At 43.7% G+C, this 23969-nt stretch overlaps 1 protein-coding gene across 2 annotated transcripts in view; it reads left to right on the forward strand.

Moving 5' to 3' along the window:
* The first annotated feature begins 8353 nt into the window (after positions 1–8353).
* Positions 8354–23969, forward strand: part of UQCC1 (ubiquinol-cytochrome c reductase complex assembly factor 1) — a 47495-nt gene continuing 31879 nt past the window's right edge. Inside the window, exons 1-5 of one of the 2 annotated variants that reach the window (XM_074571805.1) lie at positions 8354–8450; positions 11791–11895; positions 13538–13642; positions 16199–16306; positions 19234–19306. In XM_074571805.1, coding sequence (XP_074427906.1) covers positions 8427–8450; positions 11791–11895; positions 13538–13642; positions 16199–16306; positions 19234–19306 — 415 coding nt within the window. In that variant the 5' untranslated portion in view covers positions 8354–8426. The remainder of the gene's footprint in view (positions 8451–11790; positions 11896–13537; positions 13643–16198; positions 16307–19233; positions 19307–23969) is intronic. The other variant, XM_074571806.1, reaches the window with a different exon arrangement.

Genomic DNA, 23969 nt, shown 5'->3' on the forward strand with positions numbered 1-23969 from the left:
TCCTGTGAAGCACACGCTTTCCGATGGCCGGAGGAGGTTTGCGCCTCTTGCTGCGAGTCCACAGGGCACCTCTGTGACCTGCTGGTAACTGCTCACTCCCGACCAGAGGGGACATGGCACGCGGAAGTTCTCACTGGCGCCCTGCTCTCCCTGCACAGTGCCTTGAGGAGGTTTTATTTCTGGATATTGGGCTGTTTTTTCCCAGTGGTCTCCAGTGTGGCCAGTACGGAATCTCCGCAGCGGTGCTGGCTCCCCTGGCCCAGCCGGCGCAGAGGGAGGGACACCGGGCGAGGACTCCTGCGCTGCTCCTGCTCACCAGCCTCAGCAAAGCTGTGGGAGCACGCTGCCAGGCACAGCTCCTTGACAGGAGGCTGGGCCTTTTTCTTGTTTTTTCGGGATATGGGCACCACATTGGCACTGCATGAGCCACCCTATTGCGCAGTCATAGAATCATAGAATCTTCATGGTTGGAAAGGACCTTTGAGACCATCAACTAGCCCTTGAGGGACCTTGAGGAATCCTTGAGGGTTCTTCAGAGCAGCAGGAGCCTCTCGCTGCCGCAGAAGGGCCCTCTTCTGCCCAAGTCACAGCACGCGGCCAACTCCTGTGGGGAGCCCCGTGAAGGGAGGGAAGAGGGAACGACTGCTGGAAGGCGGTGGGGTGAGGTGTGACGGGGACATTTCTCAGCGAAAATTGCTCAGTCTTTGCGAGGAGGAGCTGACAGCATGCCTCTGATAGATTATCCCGGATAGCCAAACCTTGCCCCATATTATATGGTTTTCATCACAAACATAAATGTACTTGGTATAAAACAGAAGGTCAGGAAGGTTTAAGACATGGTATATGAGAAAACATTTTCCAGATTTCAGCTTCCTCCAAGGTAATATGCAAGTGTAATTAAAACAGAACCTGGAAATACAGAGTACAGTACCCTATTGAAAGTGTGTTGTATGAGCTGAACTCCCTTCATTGATAGTTTTCCAAAACACACAGCTGCAATAATCTTTATCCAGGAGAAGGGAATAAATTAAGTCTGAACACCTCTGCACATAGTACAGTACAGTGTATAGCACTGCACCCCATATAACCTCTTAGCGGTAATGGAAAGCTGAAGGAGGCGCAAGTGGAAAACCTCTCTGACCAGCAAACACTTTCTTCTTCAGAAAACATACAGATGGGAAGAAAAGCTCATGAAGCAGAAGCGGGTTGAGGACTGGGATGTCTTGTTTCTGCAGCGGTCTGCTCAAGTCATCGGTGGCAGGGTGCCAAAGCGCACTCCGCGTTTGACAGGTAGGGAGGGAAACGTCCTGGGCTTGCCCCGGCAAACACCGAATACTGATGGCAGGCAAAGGGGAACAAATAGGAGTTTATCATCTTTAACAGCAGTGGCAGCCACTAGGATATAGAAGCTCGGAAAAATTAATCAGGTCCTATTTCTACTTCCCCTCACCAGCTCAGTCCTGGAGCTGGGGTTTTGCTCGCTATGCTCCACCAGGCTCCGGGAGGTGCAGGTGAGGAGCCTGTTCCGCTTCATGTCTGCTTCTCCTCTGGCAGCACCGGTGCAGGAGAGGGGAAACTCCCTCCTGCAGACCACAGCAAGGACCACTTTGCACCCCTAGCCAAGGAATTCCAGATCAGGGAACTGATCTCCATGCTTGCCAAACCTTTCAAGGTCTGTAATGCGTTGTAAAGATTGTACTTTTACTGAAAAATTCTCTTATTTTTGTATTTTTAAATAGCATTTATCCTGGGAAACAGCAGTAGCAAATGTATGCACGCTGAGACCCCAAACTGAGTATTCAGTCTTATGGAGAGCACTATGCACCTTTAAGTTGCTAAAAATATAATTATATTCCCTTAAAAGCCCTTTTTCAGCTTGGGTGAACTTGGTCTCAAAAGCGTCCAGATTTACGCTGTATGCAAAGCAGAAAAATGTTGCAAAAGTTAAGTATGACAAACTTGTTACAAACTACCAGTTCAGCCTTAGAAACGCCACTTCCCTTCAGCACGCAGCCAGAGCTGGGAATCCAGCGGCACCCGGCTCTCCCTGGGCCATCGGATGGCCCTCGCTGCAGCTCTGGGCCGCGGGGTGCTGGGTAGAGCAGCGCAGAGGCACCCGCGTTCGCTCTGGAAGGAGTCAATCCATGTGGACCAGGGCTCCGAGGGGCTGTTATCACTGAGTTCCGCTTCAAGCCCCAAAAGGGTGTGTTAGGCGGGATGCAGTGCCAGACCTGCACCGGCTCCATGGAACATACAAGGCCCTTTCAGAACCCGGAGCACCGGCAAAGTGCAAAGACACTCCGGGAGCCGCAGGGGCCAGCTGGCAGTCCTGCAGTATTGGCACTGCACCAGATATAATAAGACCTGCTGGACCTGAACTGAGTTTTTGCAATTGGGTTTCTCTTTACTGTGATCTCCAGAGCATCCTGCAATACCCACACGGACTGTTTCCCCTCTCGTTATCTGGGGTGCCCCAGCTCCTCTTGCCCCAGGTACCACAGGGAAATCTGCATCCCCATAGGATCGTGAGATTTTCTTTAACTTTTCTCCTGCCGAAGCAGGAGCAGGTGGTTAAGAAGGAAAATAACTATAATTTTAAATCTGGACTTTGACAGGAATTCTAGACTGAGCAGAGGAAAGACTGAAGTTGAAAGGTCTGTACTTTTGCCCTGAAGTATGTTTGTTTTCCAGAAGCAGGGAGCTCCCCTCAGCAAATGTGGGGCTAAAATTTGCCTTATCAAGTTGATTTTGATTCCTCATGTGACTGAGAAGAAAAAAATACAAGAAGTTGTTATGGGACTTTATATATTTAGAATTTTCCAAAATGGTTGATTAACCTGCAACGTTTAAAATGTTTTAAAATACAAAAACACAGGCCTACATAAAAATGATCAGTGTATTTTTCTGTGTAAAAACAGAAAAAGCATGTTCTATGATAACGTTTGAAATAAAATTATGTTCATAGGCAATTAGGAGGCCAGGAACACCAAATATTTTTAAATGCCTTTGTTTAAAAGTTATTTATCTTTCCTTGTTAATTAAGTCAAAAAAGAAATAGAATTGTAGCAACAACCGCTGAACGAGCTTGGGAGAGGCTAAATGCAGATGTAATCTCAGGACCGCAATAGCCCAAGGACCTCTGTGCAGTGCATGGAGAGCCTTTCGAAAGTGGACAGAGATACACAGATTTAAAAAAACACACCGAAAATCTGTTTCCTGGTGAGTTACACACAGAAAGTCCGACTGCAGAGCGGTCTGCATCGAACATCATCACTGCTGGAGAGGAGGAAAACTGGCAAACAAAAACTGTAAGAGGTCACAGAGGTGCCTTGCCTCTGAAGTCCGAAAAGGGGAAAATTCAGGAAAGATTTAACCTGGAGGTTCCTGTTTGTCAGATGAGGCAGTTCTCACTGTGCCAAATCCCTGGGTGCAGCCCCTTTGTCTTTGCAGTCCTGTATTGCTCACTCCGAAAGACAGAGGCATTGCTCAGGGCAGAGGAAAGCAGAGGCCACACAGGCCCCAGACTGCTGGCTCACCGTACTGTACCTCGTATTTTTGACAGCATGCCCATTTGTGCTTCTTATTTCTGATGGCACTACAACAAGCTACTTAAAAAAAAAGCCCGTCAATACTGTTTCATTCTCTTTTATTCTGAGGAAATATGTGTATATCCATTAACATGGTGAAAAAACAAGTAATATGATAAAGGTTATATAAGAAAAAACTTGCAGAGCTGTGATAAGAAGCTTTATCTCCAGAACAGCCAACTAAGAGGTTCTCCACATCTCTATGATGCTTCTCACGGCAAAGAGCCTGAGGCTGATTTCTTAAATATTAGCCAAACTCTGCTCTTACCTAATACCTTTAGGAACTTGACATCAAAGGGAGAAGAAAGGGGCTCACACTGAGCATCTCTATGTTAAGTATGAGAAAACTTTCACCGTGAAAGGCTGGAATGAGCTTCATATGGAAACTGGGAATCCCCTTACTGAAATTTTTAGGTGCAGGTCAGAGAAACATGCACCAGAGAGGCCCAAGTACATTTAGTACAGGAAGTGGAGGATGGTCTAGACGATCTTTTTAGCTACATACCGACAGGATTTGCACCTGTAATTAATTATGCCAACCAAGGAATAATATAACAACCCAGAATCAAAGTCTCAGTCTCTACCACAGCCTAGAACACCCAAGTGAGGGCAAACATTTTAAAACTAGCAAATTAGCTAAGCATCACAGCTGGCCTGGAACATTTTGACACTTCTTCATGTAAAAATGACAGTTTGTCAAAACTGAAGTTTTGAGGGTAGATAAATACACAGTTTTGACAAGGTGGCATTCTGTGACCAGCACGGAATTGGGCAAAATACAAAGCCTTTGTCCCGCTCTCCCCATGGAGAACAGCTGGTGACCTAGGCTGGGGTACTTCTGTGCAATGCTGTCAATCTTCAAGTTTTGCCCCGATTAAGATTAAGGGATTTTAATCTGAACTTTTTACACCAAGGGATTTTAATCAGAATTTTTCACACTGAGGGTGGTCATCGCAATTACGCCAGAGAGGCCTCTGCCCCTCTTCCAGTCTTTCTTGTGGCACTTCATATCACCAATTAGCAGTTCACTGAATCAGAAAGTCAGTGTCTGCTCTGATAAATATGTCATTACCAGGTGTCCCACTCTCCCAGTTGATAATACTCAACTCTTCCATTGCAACTCTTCTTTCCTTACGTGCTCTGCAAATAGAGTGCCTGCAATTCAATAGGGCTGTGGTCCTGAAAAACAGCTAAGTCAGTAGAAGGCCACCTGAGACTGGATCAAAACAGCATTAAGAATAAGATAAAAATTCCTAAACTGGCTTACACACGCTACACCAAATCAAAATTGTTTAAAAAAATGTTAGGCACAACTTGGATCTGGCAGTTGTTTTGAAGGGCTTAGTTTTGTCAATCCACTCGATTTTGGTGTAGTCTTTTAACACGGAAGAAATGCTTGTGCGTTTTTAACTCCAGCCCTTCACTGCCAGCTCCCTCCTGCTTTTGGGCTAAAAAAGTCACCATCCCTTGTTGTCTCCATTCTTGGTAATGAGAGGATTTGGACCCTTATCCTGTCTTCACATCTGTGGATAACAGGTGGACATTGAATTTTCCTCCATGAATTTTTTCAAGTCTGGATAAGCTTCACACTCTCCCTTTGCGTTCGGGTGCTTGCTGGACTGAGGCTTTAATTAATAGGCTACAATTATATCCCCCTTCCTGTTCTGCACAGCAGTTTTCTTGTCAAAGTGAAGCCTTGACAGCCACCACAACACCCCTAACCCAGACCTAGTGTGCTCTAGAAAACCTTACGCTCTGCAGAGCCAAAGTTAAACCTGAATGCTTGTGCTACCGCAGCCAGGAGGCAGGACTGCTCCTCTCAACAATTAGCAATTTTGTCTGCTTAGTTGTATCGTCAAACTGCCTCCTCACTTCACCCACCAGTCCCATCTAATCAGACATGCAGGAGCAAAGGGAGGCCTCTGCCACCATCCTGACACGCGTTGATCATCACTGCACCATCTGTACAGATCACACTGCTTGTCCCCATCACCAGAAGCAACCATTCCTGCTGTCATTAGGCCTTTCCTCCACCATGCCTGTCCTAAAAAGAGGACTTTGTGGGTAGATCGTAGAGAGTCACCTCTCCACCCGGCTTTGGCTCACTTTCTGCACCCTGTTTCTCTGCCTTGAGCACAGAGCAGTCCCATGTCCCTTCTAGGTCACACTTCATGGCAAACCTCACCTATTTGGAGGATTCTGCAGTTCCTCACTCCCTCCCTTCTATGCCCCTGCCCTCCCCCAAACTCTGAGTCTGTGCTCATTGCTGTCTCCGCACACTGGTGCCCAATCAGGATCCTCTCTCATTCTCCAGGCACACATACATCCAGCCCCACCACTGCTGTTCTCCAGCGTGTTTTAGCACATTCAGGGAAGGAAGTTTCTCTGTCCCTCTTTGTTTCCCATTCCTCCTTCACTTAAACTCCTCTAGACTACTTTCTCTCCGCCCATGATTTGTGGCCCCTTATCTCCTCTCTCTAACAGCTGCTCCCTCCAGCCTCTTGGAATGGCAAACCAGAAGCCAGTTGCCAGGCCTGCAAGGAAGAGAGAAGACAGGATTTAGGCCAAAGCAGGAGGCTCATTAAAGATAATCTTATTAATAAATTAATTACTATACTAAATAATGTGAAACTTATTTAATAATTCATTATATAAATTAAACATCATGATATCCTTTCTGATTCTCTTTCCTGTTCAGTCAGTTGCCAACACACCTAAGGCCATTGCTAATGTTCCCCCGCATGTTTTAGCACATTCACGAAAGCAAGTTTCTCTGCCATTGTCAATGGCCTCGGATGAAAGAACAGCAGCAGTTAGACAGGAACTTTGCTACCCTACCTCTGGGACTACTTCTTGCTGGTTAAAATGCTCTCCTAGGAGCAGTTCCTCACGGAAGACTCGTTATGACTGAGGTAAGACTCACGCAGTCACGGAGCTGCCCACTGAGCAGAGCTGAATGGTAGGAACCTGAAGACAGCAAGGACTGTGTACGTAAAGGGGAGTAAATTGCCAGTGCTCTGACTGAGGAAGTCCCCTTAGAGTTGAAATTGAAATTCAGACCCATCTCCAACTCTTCTGTCTCCATGTCCCCTTTGGAGGCAGTCTGATGTGCTGTTCTGTGCACATGAGGTAGCTGTGTTTGGCTAGACTGACGTGAAAAGGGTTTAGTGCTACACGGAGAACGACGTAACAGTGATAGGCAAAGGCATCTTAGATAAGATGGTAATTTTCTCCAACTGAAATGTGTCAAAATCCTCCTGTGCATCATTAGGTAAGACTAACACAGGTGAGTGTCAGGGGCTGGCACACTCAGCATATTTATCAGACACATAGCTCCGAGTTAGAAAGTGTCCGCTATGGTGGAGAGACCACTGCGCACCGCTGTGAGACTCTGCTACTGACAGAAGGCTTTTCTCTGTATGACTATACACTGTACGGGTTATTGAGCTTCATCCCTTTTCATGACTCTAACTCAACAATGGCAAAGAGGAGGCTTCACAAAAGCGTAATCATTCTCCTCCATCGCCTTCTCACAAAAAATTGCTGTTACGAGTGGTATTTAATATTGCTTTGAGTCTAATACACAGAGGCCAGCTAAGCAAACAGAATGAAGCAGACTAGCTTTAACCTTCCTCCCTAGAATTAGCCACAGGCACGAAATGAAACGTAGCATATCCCTGACAGAGCTATAGTTCCCTTCATTGTTCAACATCCAGCCCCGCATCAGAACAACTTGTTCGCTAAACACGTTGTCAGATACACTTAAACCTATTTCAGCAGATAGTTGTGGTGAGTCAGAACATCTTGGAAAAGACCCACTGCAGGCACAGGGAGCTGGGATGCCTGAGGAAAGGAAGTCCAAGCAAGTGATTCCATTGGCCCCCTGAGGCCTGACATTTAAGAACATATGAAAGATTTCTAAGGACTACTGTGGAGTTTCATGGCCATTAAAGCAGCTGCTACTGCCCTCTTGAGAAGCTGACATCCCAGTAAATACGCTGGGAAAGAGAGGAGTAGAATATTATAGTTCCCCAAGCCCTTTAAGCCAGCCCTGCTGCTGAGAAGCCCAGCCTTGCACTCTTCCCCAGCTGCTCTTGCTCACATCTGCACCAGCCTCCCGCGTACCAGGACTAACATTTGCGAGGTGATGTGGATGGGATACAGATTAAGACTAACCTGGCAAAACAAGCCAGCTCATTTCAACCCTTCGGGCTGCTGCTCAGGTTCACTCTATGGCCTCATGAAAGCTGGTGCCAGCAGAAGCAATGAGCAGGGAATATGCATCAGGGACAGGTGGGATCGCTCCTGGCAGCAAGGTGCTGGCTCCAGGCCCTGCGGGGACACTGGCATGAAGGGCCCTGCCATGTTCTTCTCGCACTGCCACCACCAAGTCCCTGTGTTGGCACCTCACAAAGATGTCGTCTCCTGCTTGAGGCAGTCAGATCAACCTCAGCCAGAGGAAACTGTCGCTGCCTTCACGCTGCGCTCTCTGCTGCCAAGCAGCATACTGAAAGCATGGCCACCCCCCCGCCATAGGCCGGGCCATCCACAGGAGACGCCCGACAACGACGGACGGGCAGACACGGGCTTGCCGCCTTCCCCCCTTCCGAACCGAGCCCCAACGCAGGCCCGAGAGCCTCTGCTCCTTCCTACGCCTCGCGACACCGCTTCTCCCGGGGCGGCAGGACCCCTCCGCCGCGCTCCCCGACCCGGCCCGGCCCAGCAAGCGGGGAGGTCGGCGCGGCCCCCTCGTTCCCTCAGCCCCGCGCATGCGCAGCCGGCGGGGCGGAAGGGGCGAGCCCGGGCGGGCCGCCTCGCCGGAAGCGGCGCCGAGGAGCCATGGCGGCGCTGGTGCGAGCCGCGGTGAGTGGCGGCGGCGGCCGGGGCCGCCTTCTCTGTCCCGGGAACACGAGCGGCGTGTGTGCGGCCGGGCGCGGTCCCGCGAGGCTGTCCCGGCGCCGCCCTTGCGGTGGCTGCGCTGCCCCGCACCCTCCCGCCAGTTCCCATGGCCTGGCCTCCCCCCTGGCCGCCGCGCCTGAGGAGGCGGCTCTTCGGCGGCGTACGAGAACCGCGGCGGGGTCACAAACCGCGGCTTTGCGCACAGTGTGTGTGCCCTGCGGCGTGAGGGGTTGCCGTTTTTGGAGATTCCTACCTCACTTTAGAGGTGTTTGATGGCAAGGATAATTCAAAGATTCTAATTTCTGCGTTAAGTGGAAGAGATTGGGTTCCTATGAATGAGTGAGAGTGCGTTACTGATCACGTAACTCCCTCTTTCTTGTGCATTTGTGTACTTCTTTTTTCTTTCTGTTAGCCTTTAAAGTCTTTGCAACAGAGTCCCAGTTTTTAGCACATAGTGTAGAAAAGGGAACTTTGTGCCTGGGTATGATGTTCTGTCGCAGCACAAATACAGGGATGGCCAGCGCTGCGAGGTGGAGGTGGATTCGTCAGGAAGATGAAAGGCCTTTAGTCAGAGGGCAATACCCACTTACGAAATTAATCCACTGCGTTCTTGGAACTGCTGTCTCAGGGTGTGGTTTTTACAAGCATGGTGAGCCCTGTCCTTTCACCTCTCAAGGTGAAAGCAGTGAGAGCAAACCTGCCTGAGAGCAACAGAAATGCGATGAGCTGGAGTTCCTGCTTCTTCCTCCCATTCCTGCTCTTTATCCTTGCTCATGTCTTTGCGCTGTTGCCTACCGTTGCCTCCTCCAGCATTTTTCTTGGCCCCTGTGCTCCAAATGCTGGAGCAGTGGAACCATGGCAACAAAAAATAGTTTTCTGCAGTTTGAATGTGTTAAAAAGGCAATCATTAGCAAAAAGGGAGGGTGAAGCGAGGCAGGAGGGGAGCAGGGAGAGTGGTAGAGAAGCAGTGAGTCACCAGATGGGTTCAGCTCTTTGCGGAGCTGTACCCCAGGGTGGGGTTTGCCTTGCAGAAGGTGAAGGACTTGTCTCCTAGGCTTGCCTGGGCAACTCCTCCTCTCCCAGCAGCTTCTCCCTTTGCTTACTGGCAAAGGAAGCTGATTCAGCTTTTCAGCCTGGCCAGGAAACTCTCTTTGGAGGGGAGGAGATGTCATTGTTTGCCCTTTTTGTGGTCTGAAGTGCTTTACTTTGTAATCAAAGAAGCGTCTGAGCTTTAGTAAGTCACGGTTGTGAGGCAGGGGACTTGTGACAGCAGCAACATGCTTCAGCTCAAGCTTTGCTGATCCTTGGCGTTTCCCAGCATCTGCTTTTGCATTAGAATTTAATAGTTGCCTAATCGTATGAAAATAAGTCTTCAAACTTTCTGTGTCTCTTCTTTGTACTGGAAATAAGAAAGGAAATTATATTTTTTTTCCTTCTGTCTTCTCGCAGCGTGTGATGCAGTCTTGATTACTGTCCAAACATTTCAGCTCTGCTAGTTAATACTGCCATTATGAGAAAGCTGTTCTTTACCTACGAAAAGATATTGATGAATAGTTTGTCTGGTACCTAAGGGTTTCCTGATGGTTGCTTGAAGGATTTAGAAGACCGTAGTGATATTCTTTCACCTATATCTTGACAAGGCAGCTAGCTGCAGAAGGTGCTCGTGCTGTCTACAGACTATTCCTGAGTAATCCTGTCCAGTTTATGCTTGGTATGTTTTCTTTCAGCCAAATGGAGAAGTGCAGTAGCACTTGAAAGGAAGGTTGTGTTCTGCAAACAGTGATGCTGGCTTAGGGAAGATTCCTTAGCTCATCATGTTCCCTTTCTGTTGCTCTGCCACTTTCTGCTGTTGTCTTTTCCTTATTACTCAGTTGCTTATCACATCTCACCATTTAAGTGTTTATTTCATGTTTTCATATGTCTCTTGCCCATTTTTGTTGCAGTAGTGCTTTTCAACAGCTGTAAAGCCCAGTATATTCAAGCTGTAAGACATACCGCAACTTAGGCATGCTTTCCTTCTTATTACCTTTCCTTCTTATTCTGCCTTGAAATCTTGTAGTAATTATTTATAAAAAATGGTGAATTTTCTTTCTCACTTAAGTGTTTGTTAAACTGTTTATGTCAGAGCTTTGTGGTATGCAGCTGAAATGTCTTTTTGGGTAGAAATGTATCATTTTCATAATTTTGCTTGCTGGGTAGTGACGTTACAAAGGAAGAGCAGAAACTAAGTAGTCTCGCTACAGTAGAAGTGGGAAGGTGTAGTAGTAGTGAACCCATTTGTTATGGCAGTGCATCTCCCCGCTCACAGTTTTTAAAAACCCAAATAAATCCTCTTAATGGAGTAGAAGTGCAGCTCTGTGAGGAGCTGACAAGGGACAGTGTGAGGAGGCAATACACTGCGCCTGAGGGACCGCAGTGACTGTGGGTACAGGGAATGGGGAACAGGAATTCAAGTTGGTTTTGTGTCTGTTCCTACAAACCTTTGGGCAGATCTGCTACTCTCATAGTCGTCCTTTCACTGGGGACCCCTAAGAAGAGTTGGACTGCCCGCCCCATCAGGTATTAATACAAATTGATAAAATTTCCCTGGAGTCTTCTTTTCCCAAAGTTAGACCTCTCCTCATATGTTGGATGCGTCAATCTCTTAATCGTCTTTATTGCCAATTGAAAATGAAGCTATTTTTATTAGAAAAAAAAGTACCCATTCTGATAGTATATACATTATTTCCAGTATTAATGTAGAACATGTATGAAGAAGTACTAATTTGAATATTGCAGAAGATAAAAAGTGCAAAGAAAGTGCAAGCAGAGAAAACCCTTCCTCTTTTCTATATTACCTGACATTTTCATTACAGACAATAATTATCTTCACTGAAATTTATTGGGACAATATGTGCTTTTGAAATACTAACATTTTTAGCTGTGCCCGAGTAAACTAAAACAAAGATGCATAAAAGCTGAGAGTTGGATGAGGGCTTTTTAGAGATTGCTCATTTAATTGAAGAACGCTTCTTAAGTATTTGAATTTATTGTATAGGTATAAAAACTGTAGTATAATGTTGTGATGTAGACAGCCCACTATTTCCTTTGGCTGATCTGTTTCTGCTGTCAGACTTGGGTTGCATGCTTGTATTGGAAGGCATGATATTTTTTTTAAAATCAAAGTTTATACTTCTGTCAAAGACAAGTTGGGAGTTTAGTCTGAGGATTGTTGTATAATTGAATAAAGCTTGTGGAAGCAGGAGGACAGTTAAACTGCCGAATATTCGTGTCCTTTTCTTCATTGCTAGTCTCTCTGTTCCAGGGCTGCCAGACTGGAGTGACTCAATGGATAGCAGCATGCAGTGGATTATTACAGACAACTGGAGCTCAGGGCCAGTGTAGACGGATGCTCTGTGGTGTTTTCCAGGTAGGATATCAGACTATGCTAAAGGGTGTATAAAAATGGGATAAGTTTAAATTAGTAAGAAAAAGTCATGGTTTTTAAATAAAGAGGGTTCCAAAAGTGATGTCTTCACTGTCTGTGATTTGCTGAAATATCATGGCAACTTAAAAGCTTTCTGCTGCTGAAAGGGTGAGCTCCCACTCTTTATTACACAGTTGTCTTCATTCCAGCTGTGTAGTCTTTTAGTGGGTCCACATGATCTGTCGTGAGTAGATTAAATGCAGAAGTCCAAATGTAGGTGTCATTTTTCTAAAGCAGCTATTACAAGATAGTCACAATTACATGTGATTTCCAGCACTTTATTTTCTAGAATGACTCCACTGTAGGGTAGCCTTGGACTTTCTGGTACTGCTGGTACGTTCACCTAGCGCAGCACGACTTTAAGTAGTGTTGTTTCAGTGGAAAGCACTGCTTTGCAGCTTTGCTTCCAGCTCTGTAATAGCATGCGTAGTGTCAGATTGCATCTATCCATAGTAAAATAACTAGAATATCATGTAATAGCAGTTAATAAAAAGATGAAAAATGTGTAGAAAATGAGAATAGATGCAGGCTATCTGAACAGAATTAGAGTATGTCTGTTGGCGTTTCCTTCTCGTATACAATGAAACGAGAGGAGATTAAGCATCTTCTTTGTCCTGATGTAGATTACAGTTTAGAATGTAGAGGCATGACTTACAGAATTAGAAACTTACCTGTAAGCCCTTTGGCTTGGATGTTTTTTCTCAGATAAGACCTTACAGTCCTTGGAAAATTGCCTGTGCTTCTGTGACACAACCGTACTGTTAAAGCGCCCATCCATATCAAGTAGCATACAATGTTGGGAGTAGAGAGGGAAATGAGCAGTTGTGAAGTTGATTGATAAAGTTGGGCTTACTCTGAGCCACCAGTAAATTCGGTAGACTTGTGGGGATGACTGCTCTGAACAAACCAGCATCTTTACTTTGAATTTATTCATAAACAAGTTGCTGCTGTCTGTGTGTGCTGGGAGGCTATGATCGGTGTTCTGTTCAGTGTGCACCTTCTTACCTGGAGATCCCATTCACTCATACTTGATAGTTTTCTTTTCTCGGTGCAGTAGCTCTGTAATACAGATCACATGCTGCAAAGTTACAGTGGTTGTAGTGATAGCTTTTGCCCTGTAATTCGTTTTGTTCAAGTCCTGACCACAAAGACAGTCAAATGGAATACAAAGTAGTAGATAAAAATAGTTGTAGATAAAAATACTCTCTATTAAGAGACAAACCCCGTAATTAGAAGTAGTGTGTGAGAAAATCGAAGCAGATAGTCTGTGGCGTTTGAGTGTGGAGTGTTCTGCCAGTCCATTCCCTCAGGACATTTACGGAACACTAGAAAATAAGTGGTGTGGAGCATTAAGCATGGACAACCATCTTGTTTGTAACAGTTAAGATAATAAATATGTGCTTTTTGTGATATAAATTTGTCAGGATTTTACTGAACTGTAATTGACTTGGAAGCAAACTAAGAGTAATTAGTGTAAAGTTAAGTGTTTACTGGTCAATGGTCTCCTCATTTTTTTTCTCTTTTCTTACCTCCCCTCCCTCCCTCTCCCCTCTCTCTTCTCTTTTCTTTTCATCATTTTTACTAGAGACACAAGGCTGGCCAGTTCCGACTGTCTAAATCCTGTGGTGGATTGATTAAAGCCAATGGAGCCATTACACAGCAAAACAGATTGTTTTACAACACAAATAAGGTTAGAAGAGTTTGATGTCTTTATTGTCGAAGGGCACGTTGTGCTAGGGATTTTAGAGATACAGGTAACAAACTTATCAAAACATGTAGGAGATGATTCAGCTCTTCATATGTTTTAGTATAGTGTGAACAATGTGTGCAATAATTTGAGGAGTGCTCTCTGTTTCTTTTCAGGAAACAGAGTGCTGGCGTAGGAGGGTGCAGTTACGGTTGGTTTATCTGGGGTGGAAGTTCCAAGGATAAGCCCGAGGGCTTCTTTGCAACGAGGAAAGAAGCTAAGTTAAGGAGAGCAGTTACTGGGGTCAGGAGCAGGTGTTCCTTTCTTACCTTTAAAAAGGGAAACACAGAAGTTGCCCATATGTATTAGAACTGAAAAGATGGTCCTGATTCTTTGGCTTGGGAATAATGTGTAACAACAGTTTTGCTATCTGCTAAACACTGAAAACTGTCATGCAGTCTACTAATAATGACTAACTAAACGGGTGATAATTTCTTTTCTGTTTGTCCATGCTATTTTGTTAATTTGTGATCTCTACATCTCTTACATTTATTGTCTTGGAATAGAAATTTTCTGGAGTGTGAACCATCTCCATAAGATTAGTTGAACACTTAATCCAAGGGAGTCAGTGTCTCTTAACTAATAATCATCCTGATCCTGCTTTTGTGAATGGTGTGAAGAAAATGACAAAACGGAATGTGTGCATGAGAAATGAGTATTACATAGGATAATCTTAAAGAGAAAGAACTAAAATTTGCTTTAAATGTTTATGGACATGTCGGTAGATTCACTGGGTCCATCACGCGTGGCAGAGGGCGGGAGAGCCGCTTTTGTTCTGGGTGATGATAGGGGTCTTTGTGAACAGATTTAATGGCCAACATTCAAAGCAAGGATCTGAGTGTTAAAGGAGGTCCTGGGCAGTGTTAACGCTGTCTTACTAGATGACTGATAGATACTAAAATGTCACTGAGCATATTTCTTCCTATTTACCTGAATACTAGGCATGATGGGGTTCAAGACATTAATAGCCATCTATGGATAGTACACAAGTGCAAAGCATTTTATCTCAATTACTAAAGATTGTGTGTGGATGTATGTAGGGATTGATACAATTTTTGTGACCTTTACAGTTAGTTTTTAATTAAATATAGCAACCTGTGCAAGATATGTGTCTGTATTTTAATATGTATTTATTTATCATTTGTGCCATTTCAAAAATTACTATACTAGTGCTAGGAAAGCAATAGAGAATTCAGCCAGAATGATCAAGAGGCTATTTTAGGACCCTTCTAAACTAAGGAGAGATAACTGATGGGGGTATGTATGATACGGGGGTGCTGAAGGTGCATCCAGTTGTAGCTGCCAAAACTGAATGGGTGGATACGTTTTCTGGCGCAGGACTGCCTGTCAAAAGCTGAGCAGATCCATCCCAGGACGCTGCGCTCTGTGTGTACCATATTTCTCCACTTCTGTGTCTTGTCCCAAGTATCTGCTGCTGGTCCTTGTTGGAGATGGTGTCCTGGTCTATGTTCTGGCCATGTACGGCAGTCCTTATGTTGCTAACTTGCTTCACTAAGAAAATTCTTTTCTTAGTATGTTCGTGTCTTAGAAGGATGTGTTTAGGGTAAAATTCCAGGAACTTAAAGCAATTTAACATTTCTTTGGTCAGGGAACTTTCTCAGGTTATAATGGCTCTCAGCTGTATTCCTCAGGGAGACTCACATGCATTAGAGTTTGGTTAGATGGGTTAAAAGTTAATATATTTAGAACAAAATGTTATAACTGCATACTTAATTCATTAGAAAGTATTTGCCGGAGTACAAATGGTAATTACTGGTGGCTGATTGCTACTGCCAGGGTGCTTACAGGCAGAATGCCACGAAGACGTTTTATCAGTCCGGTGGTGTTAAAAGTGTGTAGTTAATCTGGAAGAGAACATTTATCTCCATGTTTGCAGACACTGCAAATCATTGAGGACTAAATACTTTCCTGATACAGATTTTCTGCAAGTGCCATTTAGATTAACTGGATGGGGAATAACAGTCTGGGGGAGCTTTTCAGCGAGAACAGTGTGTTCATGTAGCTTCATTAGTTTTAGGATGGAGCTGATTGTCTAATATTATATATAACTACCCTAGAATATGATATGCCTGTGAGAGTAAGAGAGGGAATGTGGAAGGTCAGCTTTATTTACTCTGTTTCTGTGATTTGTTTGCTTGTTTTATCTGCAAAAGATTTAAGCCCAAGTAAAGGCACGCATCCAGAAAGAATATGGGAATCCAGAATGGGAACCATATTTTGGAAAGCAGGTTTCTGTCCAAACTATTTGAGTCTGAGCTTCCAATGGGATGCTTTTATCAAAACAGCTATGCAGAAGAATGTCACATAGGAAAAATAATGTAATATTTTGCAGAGAAAATATAAATATGTATTTGGTTTTTTGAACAAAGAGTAAACAAACCCCCTAGAATTCCCAATTAAAGTTGTAGCTTTTCTAACTGAAATGATTTGTCGTATTTAGTTGCTATGGCTGAAATATGCGATATTTCAATTTTACAGCATCTTTCTGCAAAAGATTCCTTGCAGCCGTCTGAAGAGAAAGTGGGTACTTTCACGAGGATAATAGAAGCAATGGGTTTCACAGGACCACTGAAATATAGCAGATGGGTAAAGCGTTCATTTAATAATTCTTTTGGTTATTTGATACCTTCAGAGTTCTAAAAAGCAAGCAAAAAAAAACCCACACTTATTTCTTATGATAGGAGCAGTACTTGGTGGAAAAGTTCTAATTATTACCCATGTAAATTCCTGTTTTGGTGTGAAGAAGAATAATCTATAGCTTGAACCTCCCTTGATCTATGCATTGCTGTCATTGACATAAGTAGGAATGTCGTATTTGGTTTGTAGAGTCTTAAGCCTTGAATTTCTTCAGATATCTTATTTTTCACTTCATTTATGCACCAAAGAACGCAATAGCAGCCTTAATCGAACACGCACGCAGACCATCGCACCTTAGTCAAATTCCCACGTAGACCATCATCTTGTCTCTAATAACCGATTGCAGTTATCTAGAAAGAATTTAATTACAGGAAAAGCGTGTTACAATACATGTCTCATGTGCTCCTCCAGCCTACAACAGTTGTCAGTTTCAGGGCTTCCTGCATGAAACTACACTTTTTTCTGTGATGTCTGTTGCTAGGGTTTTCTTCTGTAAATTTGTCCGGTTGCACTTTGAACTCTTGTAAGTTTATCGCATCCGCAGCATTCAGTATCAGAGAGTTCCATGGCTTAAGTAGCCAGTGGGGGAAGAAGAACAGTTGTTTTCAGTTGATGTCTTTTAATTTTGTACTTTTTTTTAAAAAAAAGGCAATTATTCTTTGTTTGGAGTGTATGTTCACATTCTCCCTTCCACGGATGATTTTATAGACTCGCATATTCCATAATATTTTAGGCTTTCTCTGGACTGAGGAGACTTGGTCTAACTTGTTTCTGTTACTGAAGCCCTTTCATGTTTTGATTTTTGTTGCCTTTTCCTGGACCTCTTGCGGTGTTCTCCGTTTCTTTGACAGGAGGGCTCCCAAACAGGCAGTAGTGAGGCACGCTGTGATTGCTGTTTGAGTCGCTGTTCAGTAGTAGCTGACTAGGGCAGAGTCACAAATAGGTCCTCCTTTTTCATAATTTTTAAACAGTCCTTTCATAAAGCAGTTGTTAACATTGACTAAATGAGAGTAGTTCTGTAAAAGACACCTTCGGTTCCTTAAGCAAACAGACAAAAGAAGAAATTCATAATTTCTTTGCTCTGAACTAGGACATGGTATAAAGGAATGGGGAAAAGGCAGCTTGAAGGGCAGGCTGAGCTCAACTCTGCAGGAATTAAAACCTATAAGGTGTTTCGAATATCTGCAAGGCAGAGTGGACCTCTTCCGATACCGATATGAAACTTGCTGATTGCATCTCGATCCTCAGAGAGAAAATATGAAGAAAACATAACTGATACTTAAGGAGGTTACGTATTTTGGTTAAAATCAGTTGCTTTTCATCAGGTGATGCTAAACCTCATGAGAGAGTAGTTTCTCTCCCCTGTGCTTGTATACATATTGTTGTAATAAAGCTGCTTGTTAGCTCTAAGTGTTGCTTCAGAGTTCTCCTTAATTACTGCTCTTTACTGCGTGCTGTTGGCTAGGGAACTTGGGTTTGGAGAGAGTTCTTTTGTGGTTAGGGCCCAGGAGACCTGAGTTAATTTTTGGCCTTGCCAGATCTCTGTGAGATCTTAGGGAAGTTTCTTAATATTTCTCTGTGGTTTTTCATTTTCTTCTCCCTTCCCCCACGCCTCTTCTACACCCTAAAACTTCCATGATTAAATTTCATCAGTTTCTCCTGTGTTACCTGCAGTATTTAAGGGCTGGGTTGCAGGGACTGTTCTTTACAATATGTTTTTAGTGTCTAGAAATGCCTGGTCTGGGGCAGAGACTTTCACTGGGGAGATATCTGCTCCCAGGCCAGGCAGCATTTCCTTTAAAAAGGAAACTTTCAGAACTCCAGTGAGCAGTGTCAATTATTTTACTGCAAGAAGTTTAGATGTATACTTGACTTTTGACAGAAGGCTGAGGTTATTGAATAAGAAAAATAATGGCTCCTGTGTTTCCCCGGCAGGAGGTCATTGCAACTTCCTTATTTTTCTCTTGGTTGTAGGAGACACAAATAATTACTTTCATAATTTCAAGGGCCATTTGACAGGCATAGTGCTCATCTCTGTTGTATAATGAGCACTGAAATGATGCCTAGTATATATACATCACTAAAAATAAAAAAATAAAATAAAAAAGGCAAAACAAAACCAACCCAAGCCCAGTGCTGCTTCCTGGCTGAAGTAGGGGAGCGGGCTCTGGAGTTTTCAAATTTTTTTATTTTTCTCCCCTTGACGTTAGTAAACAGGAACGGCTGACAGCTCTTCTCTCCAAGATCTTTGCTATCAGTTATTGTGTTCTGTGAAGCTTCAGCACATTTATCTTTGTTACAGATGTAGCACCCAAGGTGTTTCTGGTGCAATGGTGGTGCAAGAACAAAATCAGAAGTGACAAAGCACCCGAGTATACCTCATGTCATTCACCATTTGGGATTCCTTTCTCGCTTCTGAAGCTTAGTTGGTCAATTTTCATTTTTGTAGGAAAAAAGATATTTTTAGGACATGTCTGGTATGTCACTTCTTTAATACTTAAAACCTAAATTATACAAAACACTTTGAGTAGTGTATATCAATTAAAGTTATTGGAGGAAACCAGGAACTGTGAATTGGGATCTTTGGAGTCTCTGCAAGGAAAGCCAATTCACTTATTTTTCTGTAATGACAGTATTATATTAAACTCAATTTGGAAGGGTATTCAAGAAGCCATTTATTAATATCTTTTTTGCATCTTGCACTTGCATCATTCCTGGGAGGTATAATAGCTTAATGTGCTCCTGAAAATATCAAGTAGTTGTGATTCTGAAAGAAGTCTTTTCAGAAAATGATAGTGTATGTATTTAACAAAAATAGTAGTGTTTACTGTCTCTCATGATGAATACTGTAAGTATTGTCTTTTGTTTTTCTTTAGAAAATTAAGGTAGCAGCGTTGCGCATGTACACATGCTGCGTGGAGAAAACTGACTACGAGGAATTTTTTAACAGTAAGTAACAGACTTGAATGGTATCTGGACTACTGCCCTGATGGGAGAACTTCTGATGAAAATTCATTAGATATATTATTCCATTAAATATCACAGCAAAAAGACTTGTCAGAGTCTACAGCGTGTGGTCAACTAGAAGCTGACTGTCCTGTAGCATTCCCTTAAACTCTGCAGTGGCAAGGGTTCAAGGACAGATTCTGGAGTCTGGGATTGTTAACGTTTTGCAGTGGAGAACAAGAACAAGCATGGGGTAGGTAAAACCCAGAATATCCTGGGCTTGAAGGATACTGCGTTTTTTATTACTGGGACTGGGATAAACTGAGAATCCAAATATCACTTCCCTTTTTACTGTGGTCAGATGGTTTCTTTGTCCTACCCTGTCCCATGACAGTTGTGAGATGGTTCAGTGTAACTGGGATGCATGTAGGAGAACCATCCCCATCCACTGATGCACAACTTTTTTATGATACAGGATCAGTTACATCATGGGGTCCTACCTGTCTCTCTTCCTCATGGCTGGGGCACGTTTGGCTAGAACATAGGGGCTTTCTATGTTTTACTGACCATGACAGCATTAAACCAGGACACATCTTTTGACTGGGTAGAGAGTATGACTAGAACAGAGACACAAGTCCCTCCTTTAAGTATATAGGAATAATATTGGCTTGAATTGGGATGTTTTTTGCATGTTGTATGCTTTTTTTTTTTAGCTATTAGCTAAAAAATCTGTGGCTGCTTTTATTAGTATCAAATCTGGCGGGTGAATGGGGAAGATGTGTTTTTGAGACTTACGTAAGCTTCAATAATATTTTACTCTTATGTGAATTATTTCCTGTCAGTGTGATTTAGCTGGTGGTACACCCATTGCCTGGATCTGGCCTGCCACCCAAATTCCCGAGCTACTAAATGCTTTATTATGGCTTTACAATGCACCAGCACAGGTTGGGGCTGCTGCTGCCTCTGGAGAGATCAGCTGAAGGGACATCTTTGTGTGTTCGTCTAGTGCAGAGCTTATTGAGGTTGATTTGGTACGTGGTGGTGTTGCTGCTGCAAGATTTTCCAATGGTTTTTCAGAAGGTTTTCCAAAACTATGATGTGGTTTCAGTGGTGGCAGGAGTGAGAGAACTCTCTGAGCAGTAGGATTCATCATTAGTGATCAAAAAATCAGGAACCCCATTTTTCCTGTGCACACGCCTCTCCCCAGCTGTGTGCCCGCGCAGGCTTTCTCGGTGAAGTTCTCTTCTGTTTGTCATATTTGCCTCTCAAATAGAGGCTTTGCTATTAACTAGTGTTTCACTATCTCTGCTTAACAAGTGAATTGTACAAAGATATATGAATGTTGCCCTAGATTAAAATCTAAAGGAATTTCAAAACATGTCTGTGAAAAATATACTGGCACAGATTTTCAGGCTCAGCACTCAGTAAAATGACTTCATTTATATTCTTGATATTGTCTTACTGTTTTAAAGAGAAAATTCCCAGAGCTCCCCCTCACTTTAAATACATCACAGGCAGCCTTTCCTTCAAGTTTCACCATTTTCTCCAGAATGTCCTCATTGCTCCATTTGTCTTTTTGCTTTGTACTACAAGTTGTAGCCAGTCCATCTCTGAATTTACACCCAGGGAGGCCTATGTTAGGGGTAACTGGAGACTGTTGATACGTAAGGAACATGGTAGTTTCTTTTGCTGAGACTGACTGAGTGCGCGCTGCGCCCATTAGTGTTACCAGAACACCTGTGGTGTTGAGGTCTGTGCTTGTGGTTCCAAAGAAATCATTGCTTTTATATAAAAATAGATAGAAGAAGTTTTATTACTTCTATCAACTTGCAGCTGCAGCTGTTTGGGGGATTAGCTCTATAACATAACAGGCATCTGATCCATGTTTAAAAAGTGGTTCCCCTAAAACACGGACTGGGTGGGGTGGGCAGGAACCTGTTAGATTGATTTTGCCAACGAAGAAGCTTTAGACTGTGGTCCCATGGGCATCTGAGTCAAAGTAGCGGACGGGGAGAAAAGGCTTACTTTTCCATCTTTCTCTGCCTGTGTTCTGGATGGGACAACTACCGTGTCCTCTGGTGACCTGTTTAGGTCACTGAAAGAAAACAGCCCAGTTTTTTACTGACTTACTGTTTTGCTGTGTTAGTGAATTTGTGGCATATGGATGGGTCTGATGGACAGCTGTGGCATAAAGTAGGTGGTGAGGAGTACGCAATGATGAGAGAGGAACATGGGGTGAAGCAAGATATCCAACTTTCAGTTCAGTTCACTATGTCTTCATCAAACTAGGTCAGTCAGAAGCTGTTTTCTGTTCTGAATTGTGCTTTATTCAAATAAGAATGGGCATTGCTTTAAGCCAGGACTGCAGCTCGCTCCCAAAAGAGCAGCCTGGGGCACTAGTAGGAACAGGGAGCGACTGTTAGCTCTTTCCCTGGGTGATAGGGCAAGCGCAGGTGTGTCTGAGACTGCGTTGATGTGGGTGCTGCCCACCCACAGGACGAATTGCACTGCTCGGGCACCCTCAGAGTAGTAATGGTGCTGGGTGGGACCCCGCGCAGCTCTGCCTGAGCCAAAGCTGACCGTGTGCAGACCTAGTGGTGTATTTATGCTTTGCTGCCCCCAGCACTTCTGGCCCTAGCTGCATGGTGTTGAGATATCCAAGTGAACCTCACAGTCAGCTCTGGTCTCTGTAGAGCTTGTTAGCTTTTTCTCTGCTGTTTGTGAGTTGTTAACCTACTGATCTGGCCTTGGAAACTGTACACCCATGCGTGTGTAAAACCGTTTGTGGGCTCATTAACCCTGTGTGATCAGAACCAGTTCTTCGTAGAGCTTTCTTCAGTGTTTCTGCACGTGCTTTTGTGATGGAGTTATGTTGTGGCATGATTAACAACTGCAATGTGACCTTATGGAGCTGCGATTGGTATGCGGATTTTGTCAGGTAGTTCTCTGACAGAGGTGACATAGAATGTAAAGCCTGGATAGAGTGGTGTTGAGGACTAGGACAATGATAGTGTTTCATGTCTTGTGAGCTGTCTTGCTATCTCAGTGATTTCTGCTGATACCTCGTGAAATTTCTGAGACTTTCTGTTACACAGTATGAGCTCTATGAGCTGCCTTTCTCTGCATTATGCCTTAAAGCAGCAGTTGCCAAAATATGGACTATGGATATACAAGTCATGAGACTGCTGTAGTATACAAAGGAGTTGTTTAAATTGAGACTCTCTAGTATTATGCTGCAGTTAATTTTATTATACCTGCCATTCTGATGTCTCCTTGTTTTGTGATCATCCATGGCCAGGACTTTGAGCCTGTATCCCAAATGTCTGTACTGTGCTGCTTATATGGAAAGTTGTAGTACTTCATCTGTTTCTTGTTTAAAGGAAAACAGAGAAGTTGTAGAGGGAGTAGCAAGATTCCTGGTGCCAGGCTTTTTGTGCACAAAGTTCTGTGCAGAGCTTGGGTAGTTCTCACAAAACAAAGGAGGCAGCCAACTGCGCGGAGAGTATTTCCTGCCTGACCTTATACTTGAAAGGTCAAAAGAGCTTTTAGGATCAGGTGGGTGACACTGAGAACTGAGCTGAAGTTTGTCAGATGAACATAAAGTGTAGGGTTACCTTGAATTCGTCTTGAACTGTTAATACTGTTAATTGCTGCAGTGTCATGCAGCTGCAGTAGTAAAGAACTGGCCCTATCAAAACAGCTTTTCAGGTGGCTCCTAATGAGGCTACCAAGCAGCTCGAATGGGCTGGAGTTTACCTACAGGACTCCAGATTTTTCTGTCTCCCGTAGCCCGTGGGGTGCCTTATAGGCACTTGCCACTATCTGTCACGCTCGGGCGAACACTGACATAGCGCACCTGGGGTTTTTTGGAGGATGTGGCGATGCTATCCCATTGTGTCCTTCCTAAAACTGTGGTAGTGGCAAAGATGGTCTGTCATGAAAGAAAGTCCATGTTCAAGTTTTGCATCCCTTACCTGATGAATTTTAAGTGCAGAATATGACTGCAGGAAGAGGTATGTCCTCGTAATCCTGAGCATTCATGTCTCTTATTGTACGCAGACATGTGAACAGGGTGTATTCTGTGGACAGAATATATTTATTCCCCAGCGGATAATAATCACAGTAATTTCATAGGTAGCTTCACTAAGAGACATTTTTGTCTGTACCTAACTGTATTCTGAAGGGAATAATTTTCTGTTTGATTATAGGATGGGTCTTTCTCCCCAGTTAGTTTCTCAGAACAAGGTGTTTCAAATCCCCAAATTTTAGAATTGCATTCTTTGTAAAAAGCTGATATCTGAGGGCAAGCATGTTGCTTTAAAGGAGCCATCCCTCCTTTAAATTTATGCTGTAGACAGTCTTAATATAGAAGTTAAAAAATGAATTACAAAAATAGAAATTCAACACTTGGAAAGTTAAAGAAAAAATTCTTCCCTCCTGGGTACTGAATAGGTCTTTAAAAACTTTCCGTATTGCCAGTAGTAGAGGTGTGAGCTTTGCTTTCCACTGAAGAGTGATTTCTGTGGTGGGAGACTGATAGATGGTAGCTTCTACTTCAGAAACCTCTGTCTGTTGAACTAAGTGTTTTACTCTGAATCTTGCCTGTGGAAAGATTTAATGAAATGCTTTGATTAATGCAAGCATTGTGTACTCTTGCCCTGGTTAG

The sequence above is a fragment of the Larus michahellis genome, unplaced genomic scaffold, assembly GCF_964199755.1.
Source record: "Larus michahellis unplaced genomic scaffold, bLarMic1.1 SCAFFOLD_157, whole genome shotgun sequence".
Lineage (NCBI taxonomy): Eukaryota > Metazoa > Chordata > Aves > Charadriiformes > Laridae > Larus > Larus michahellis.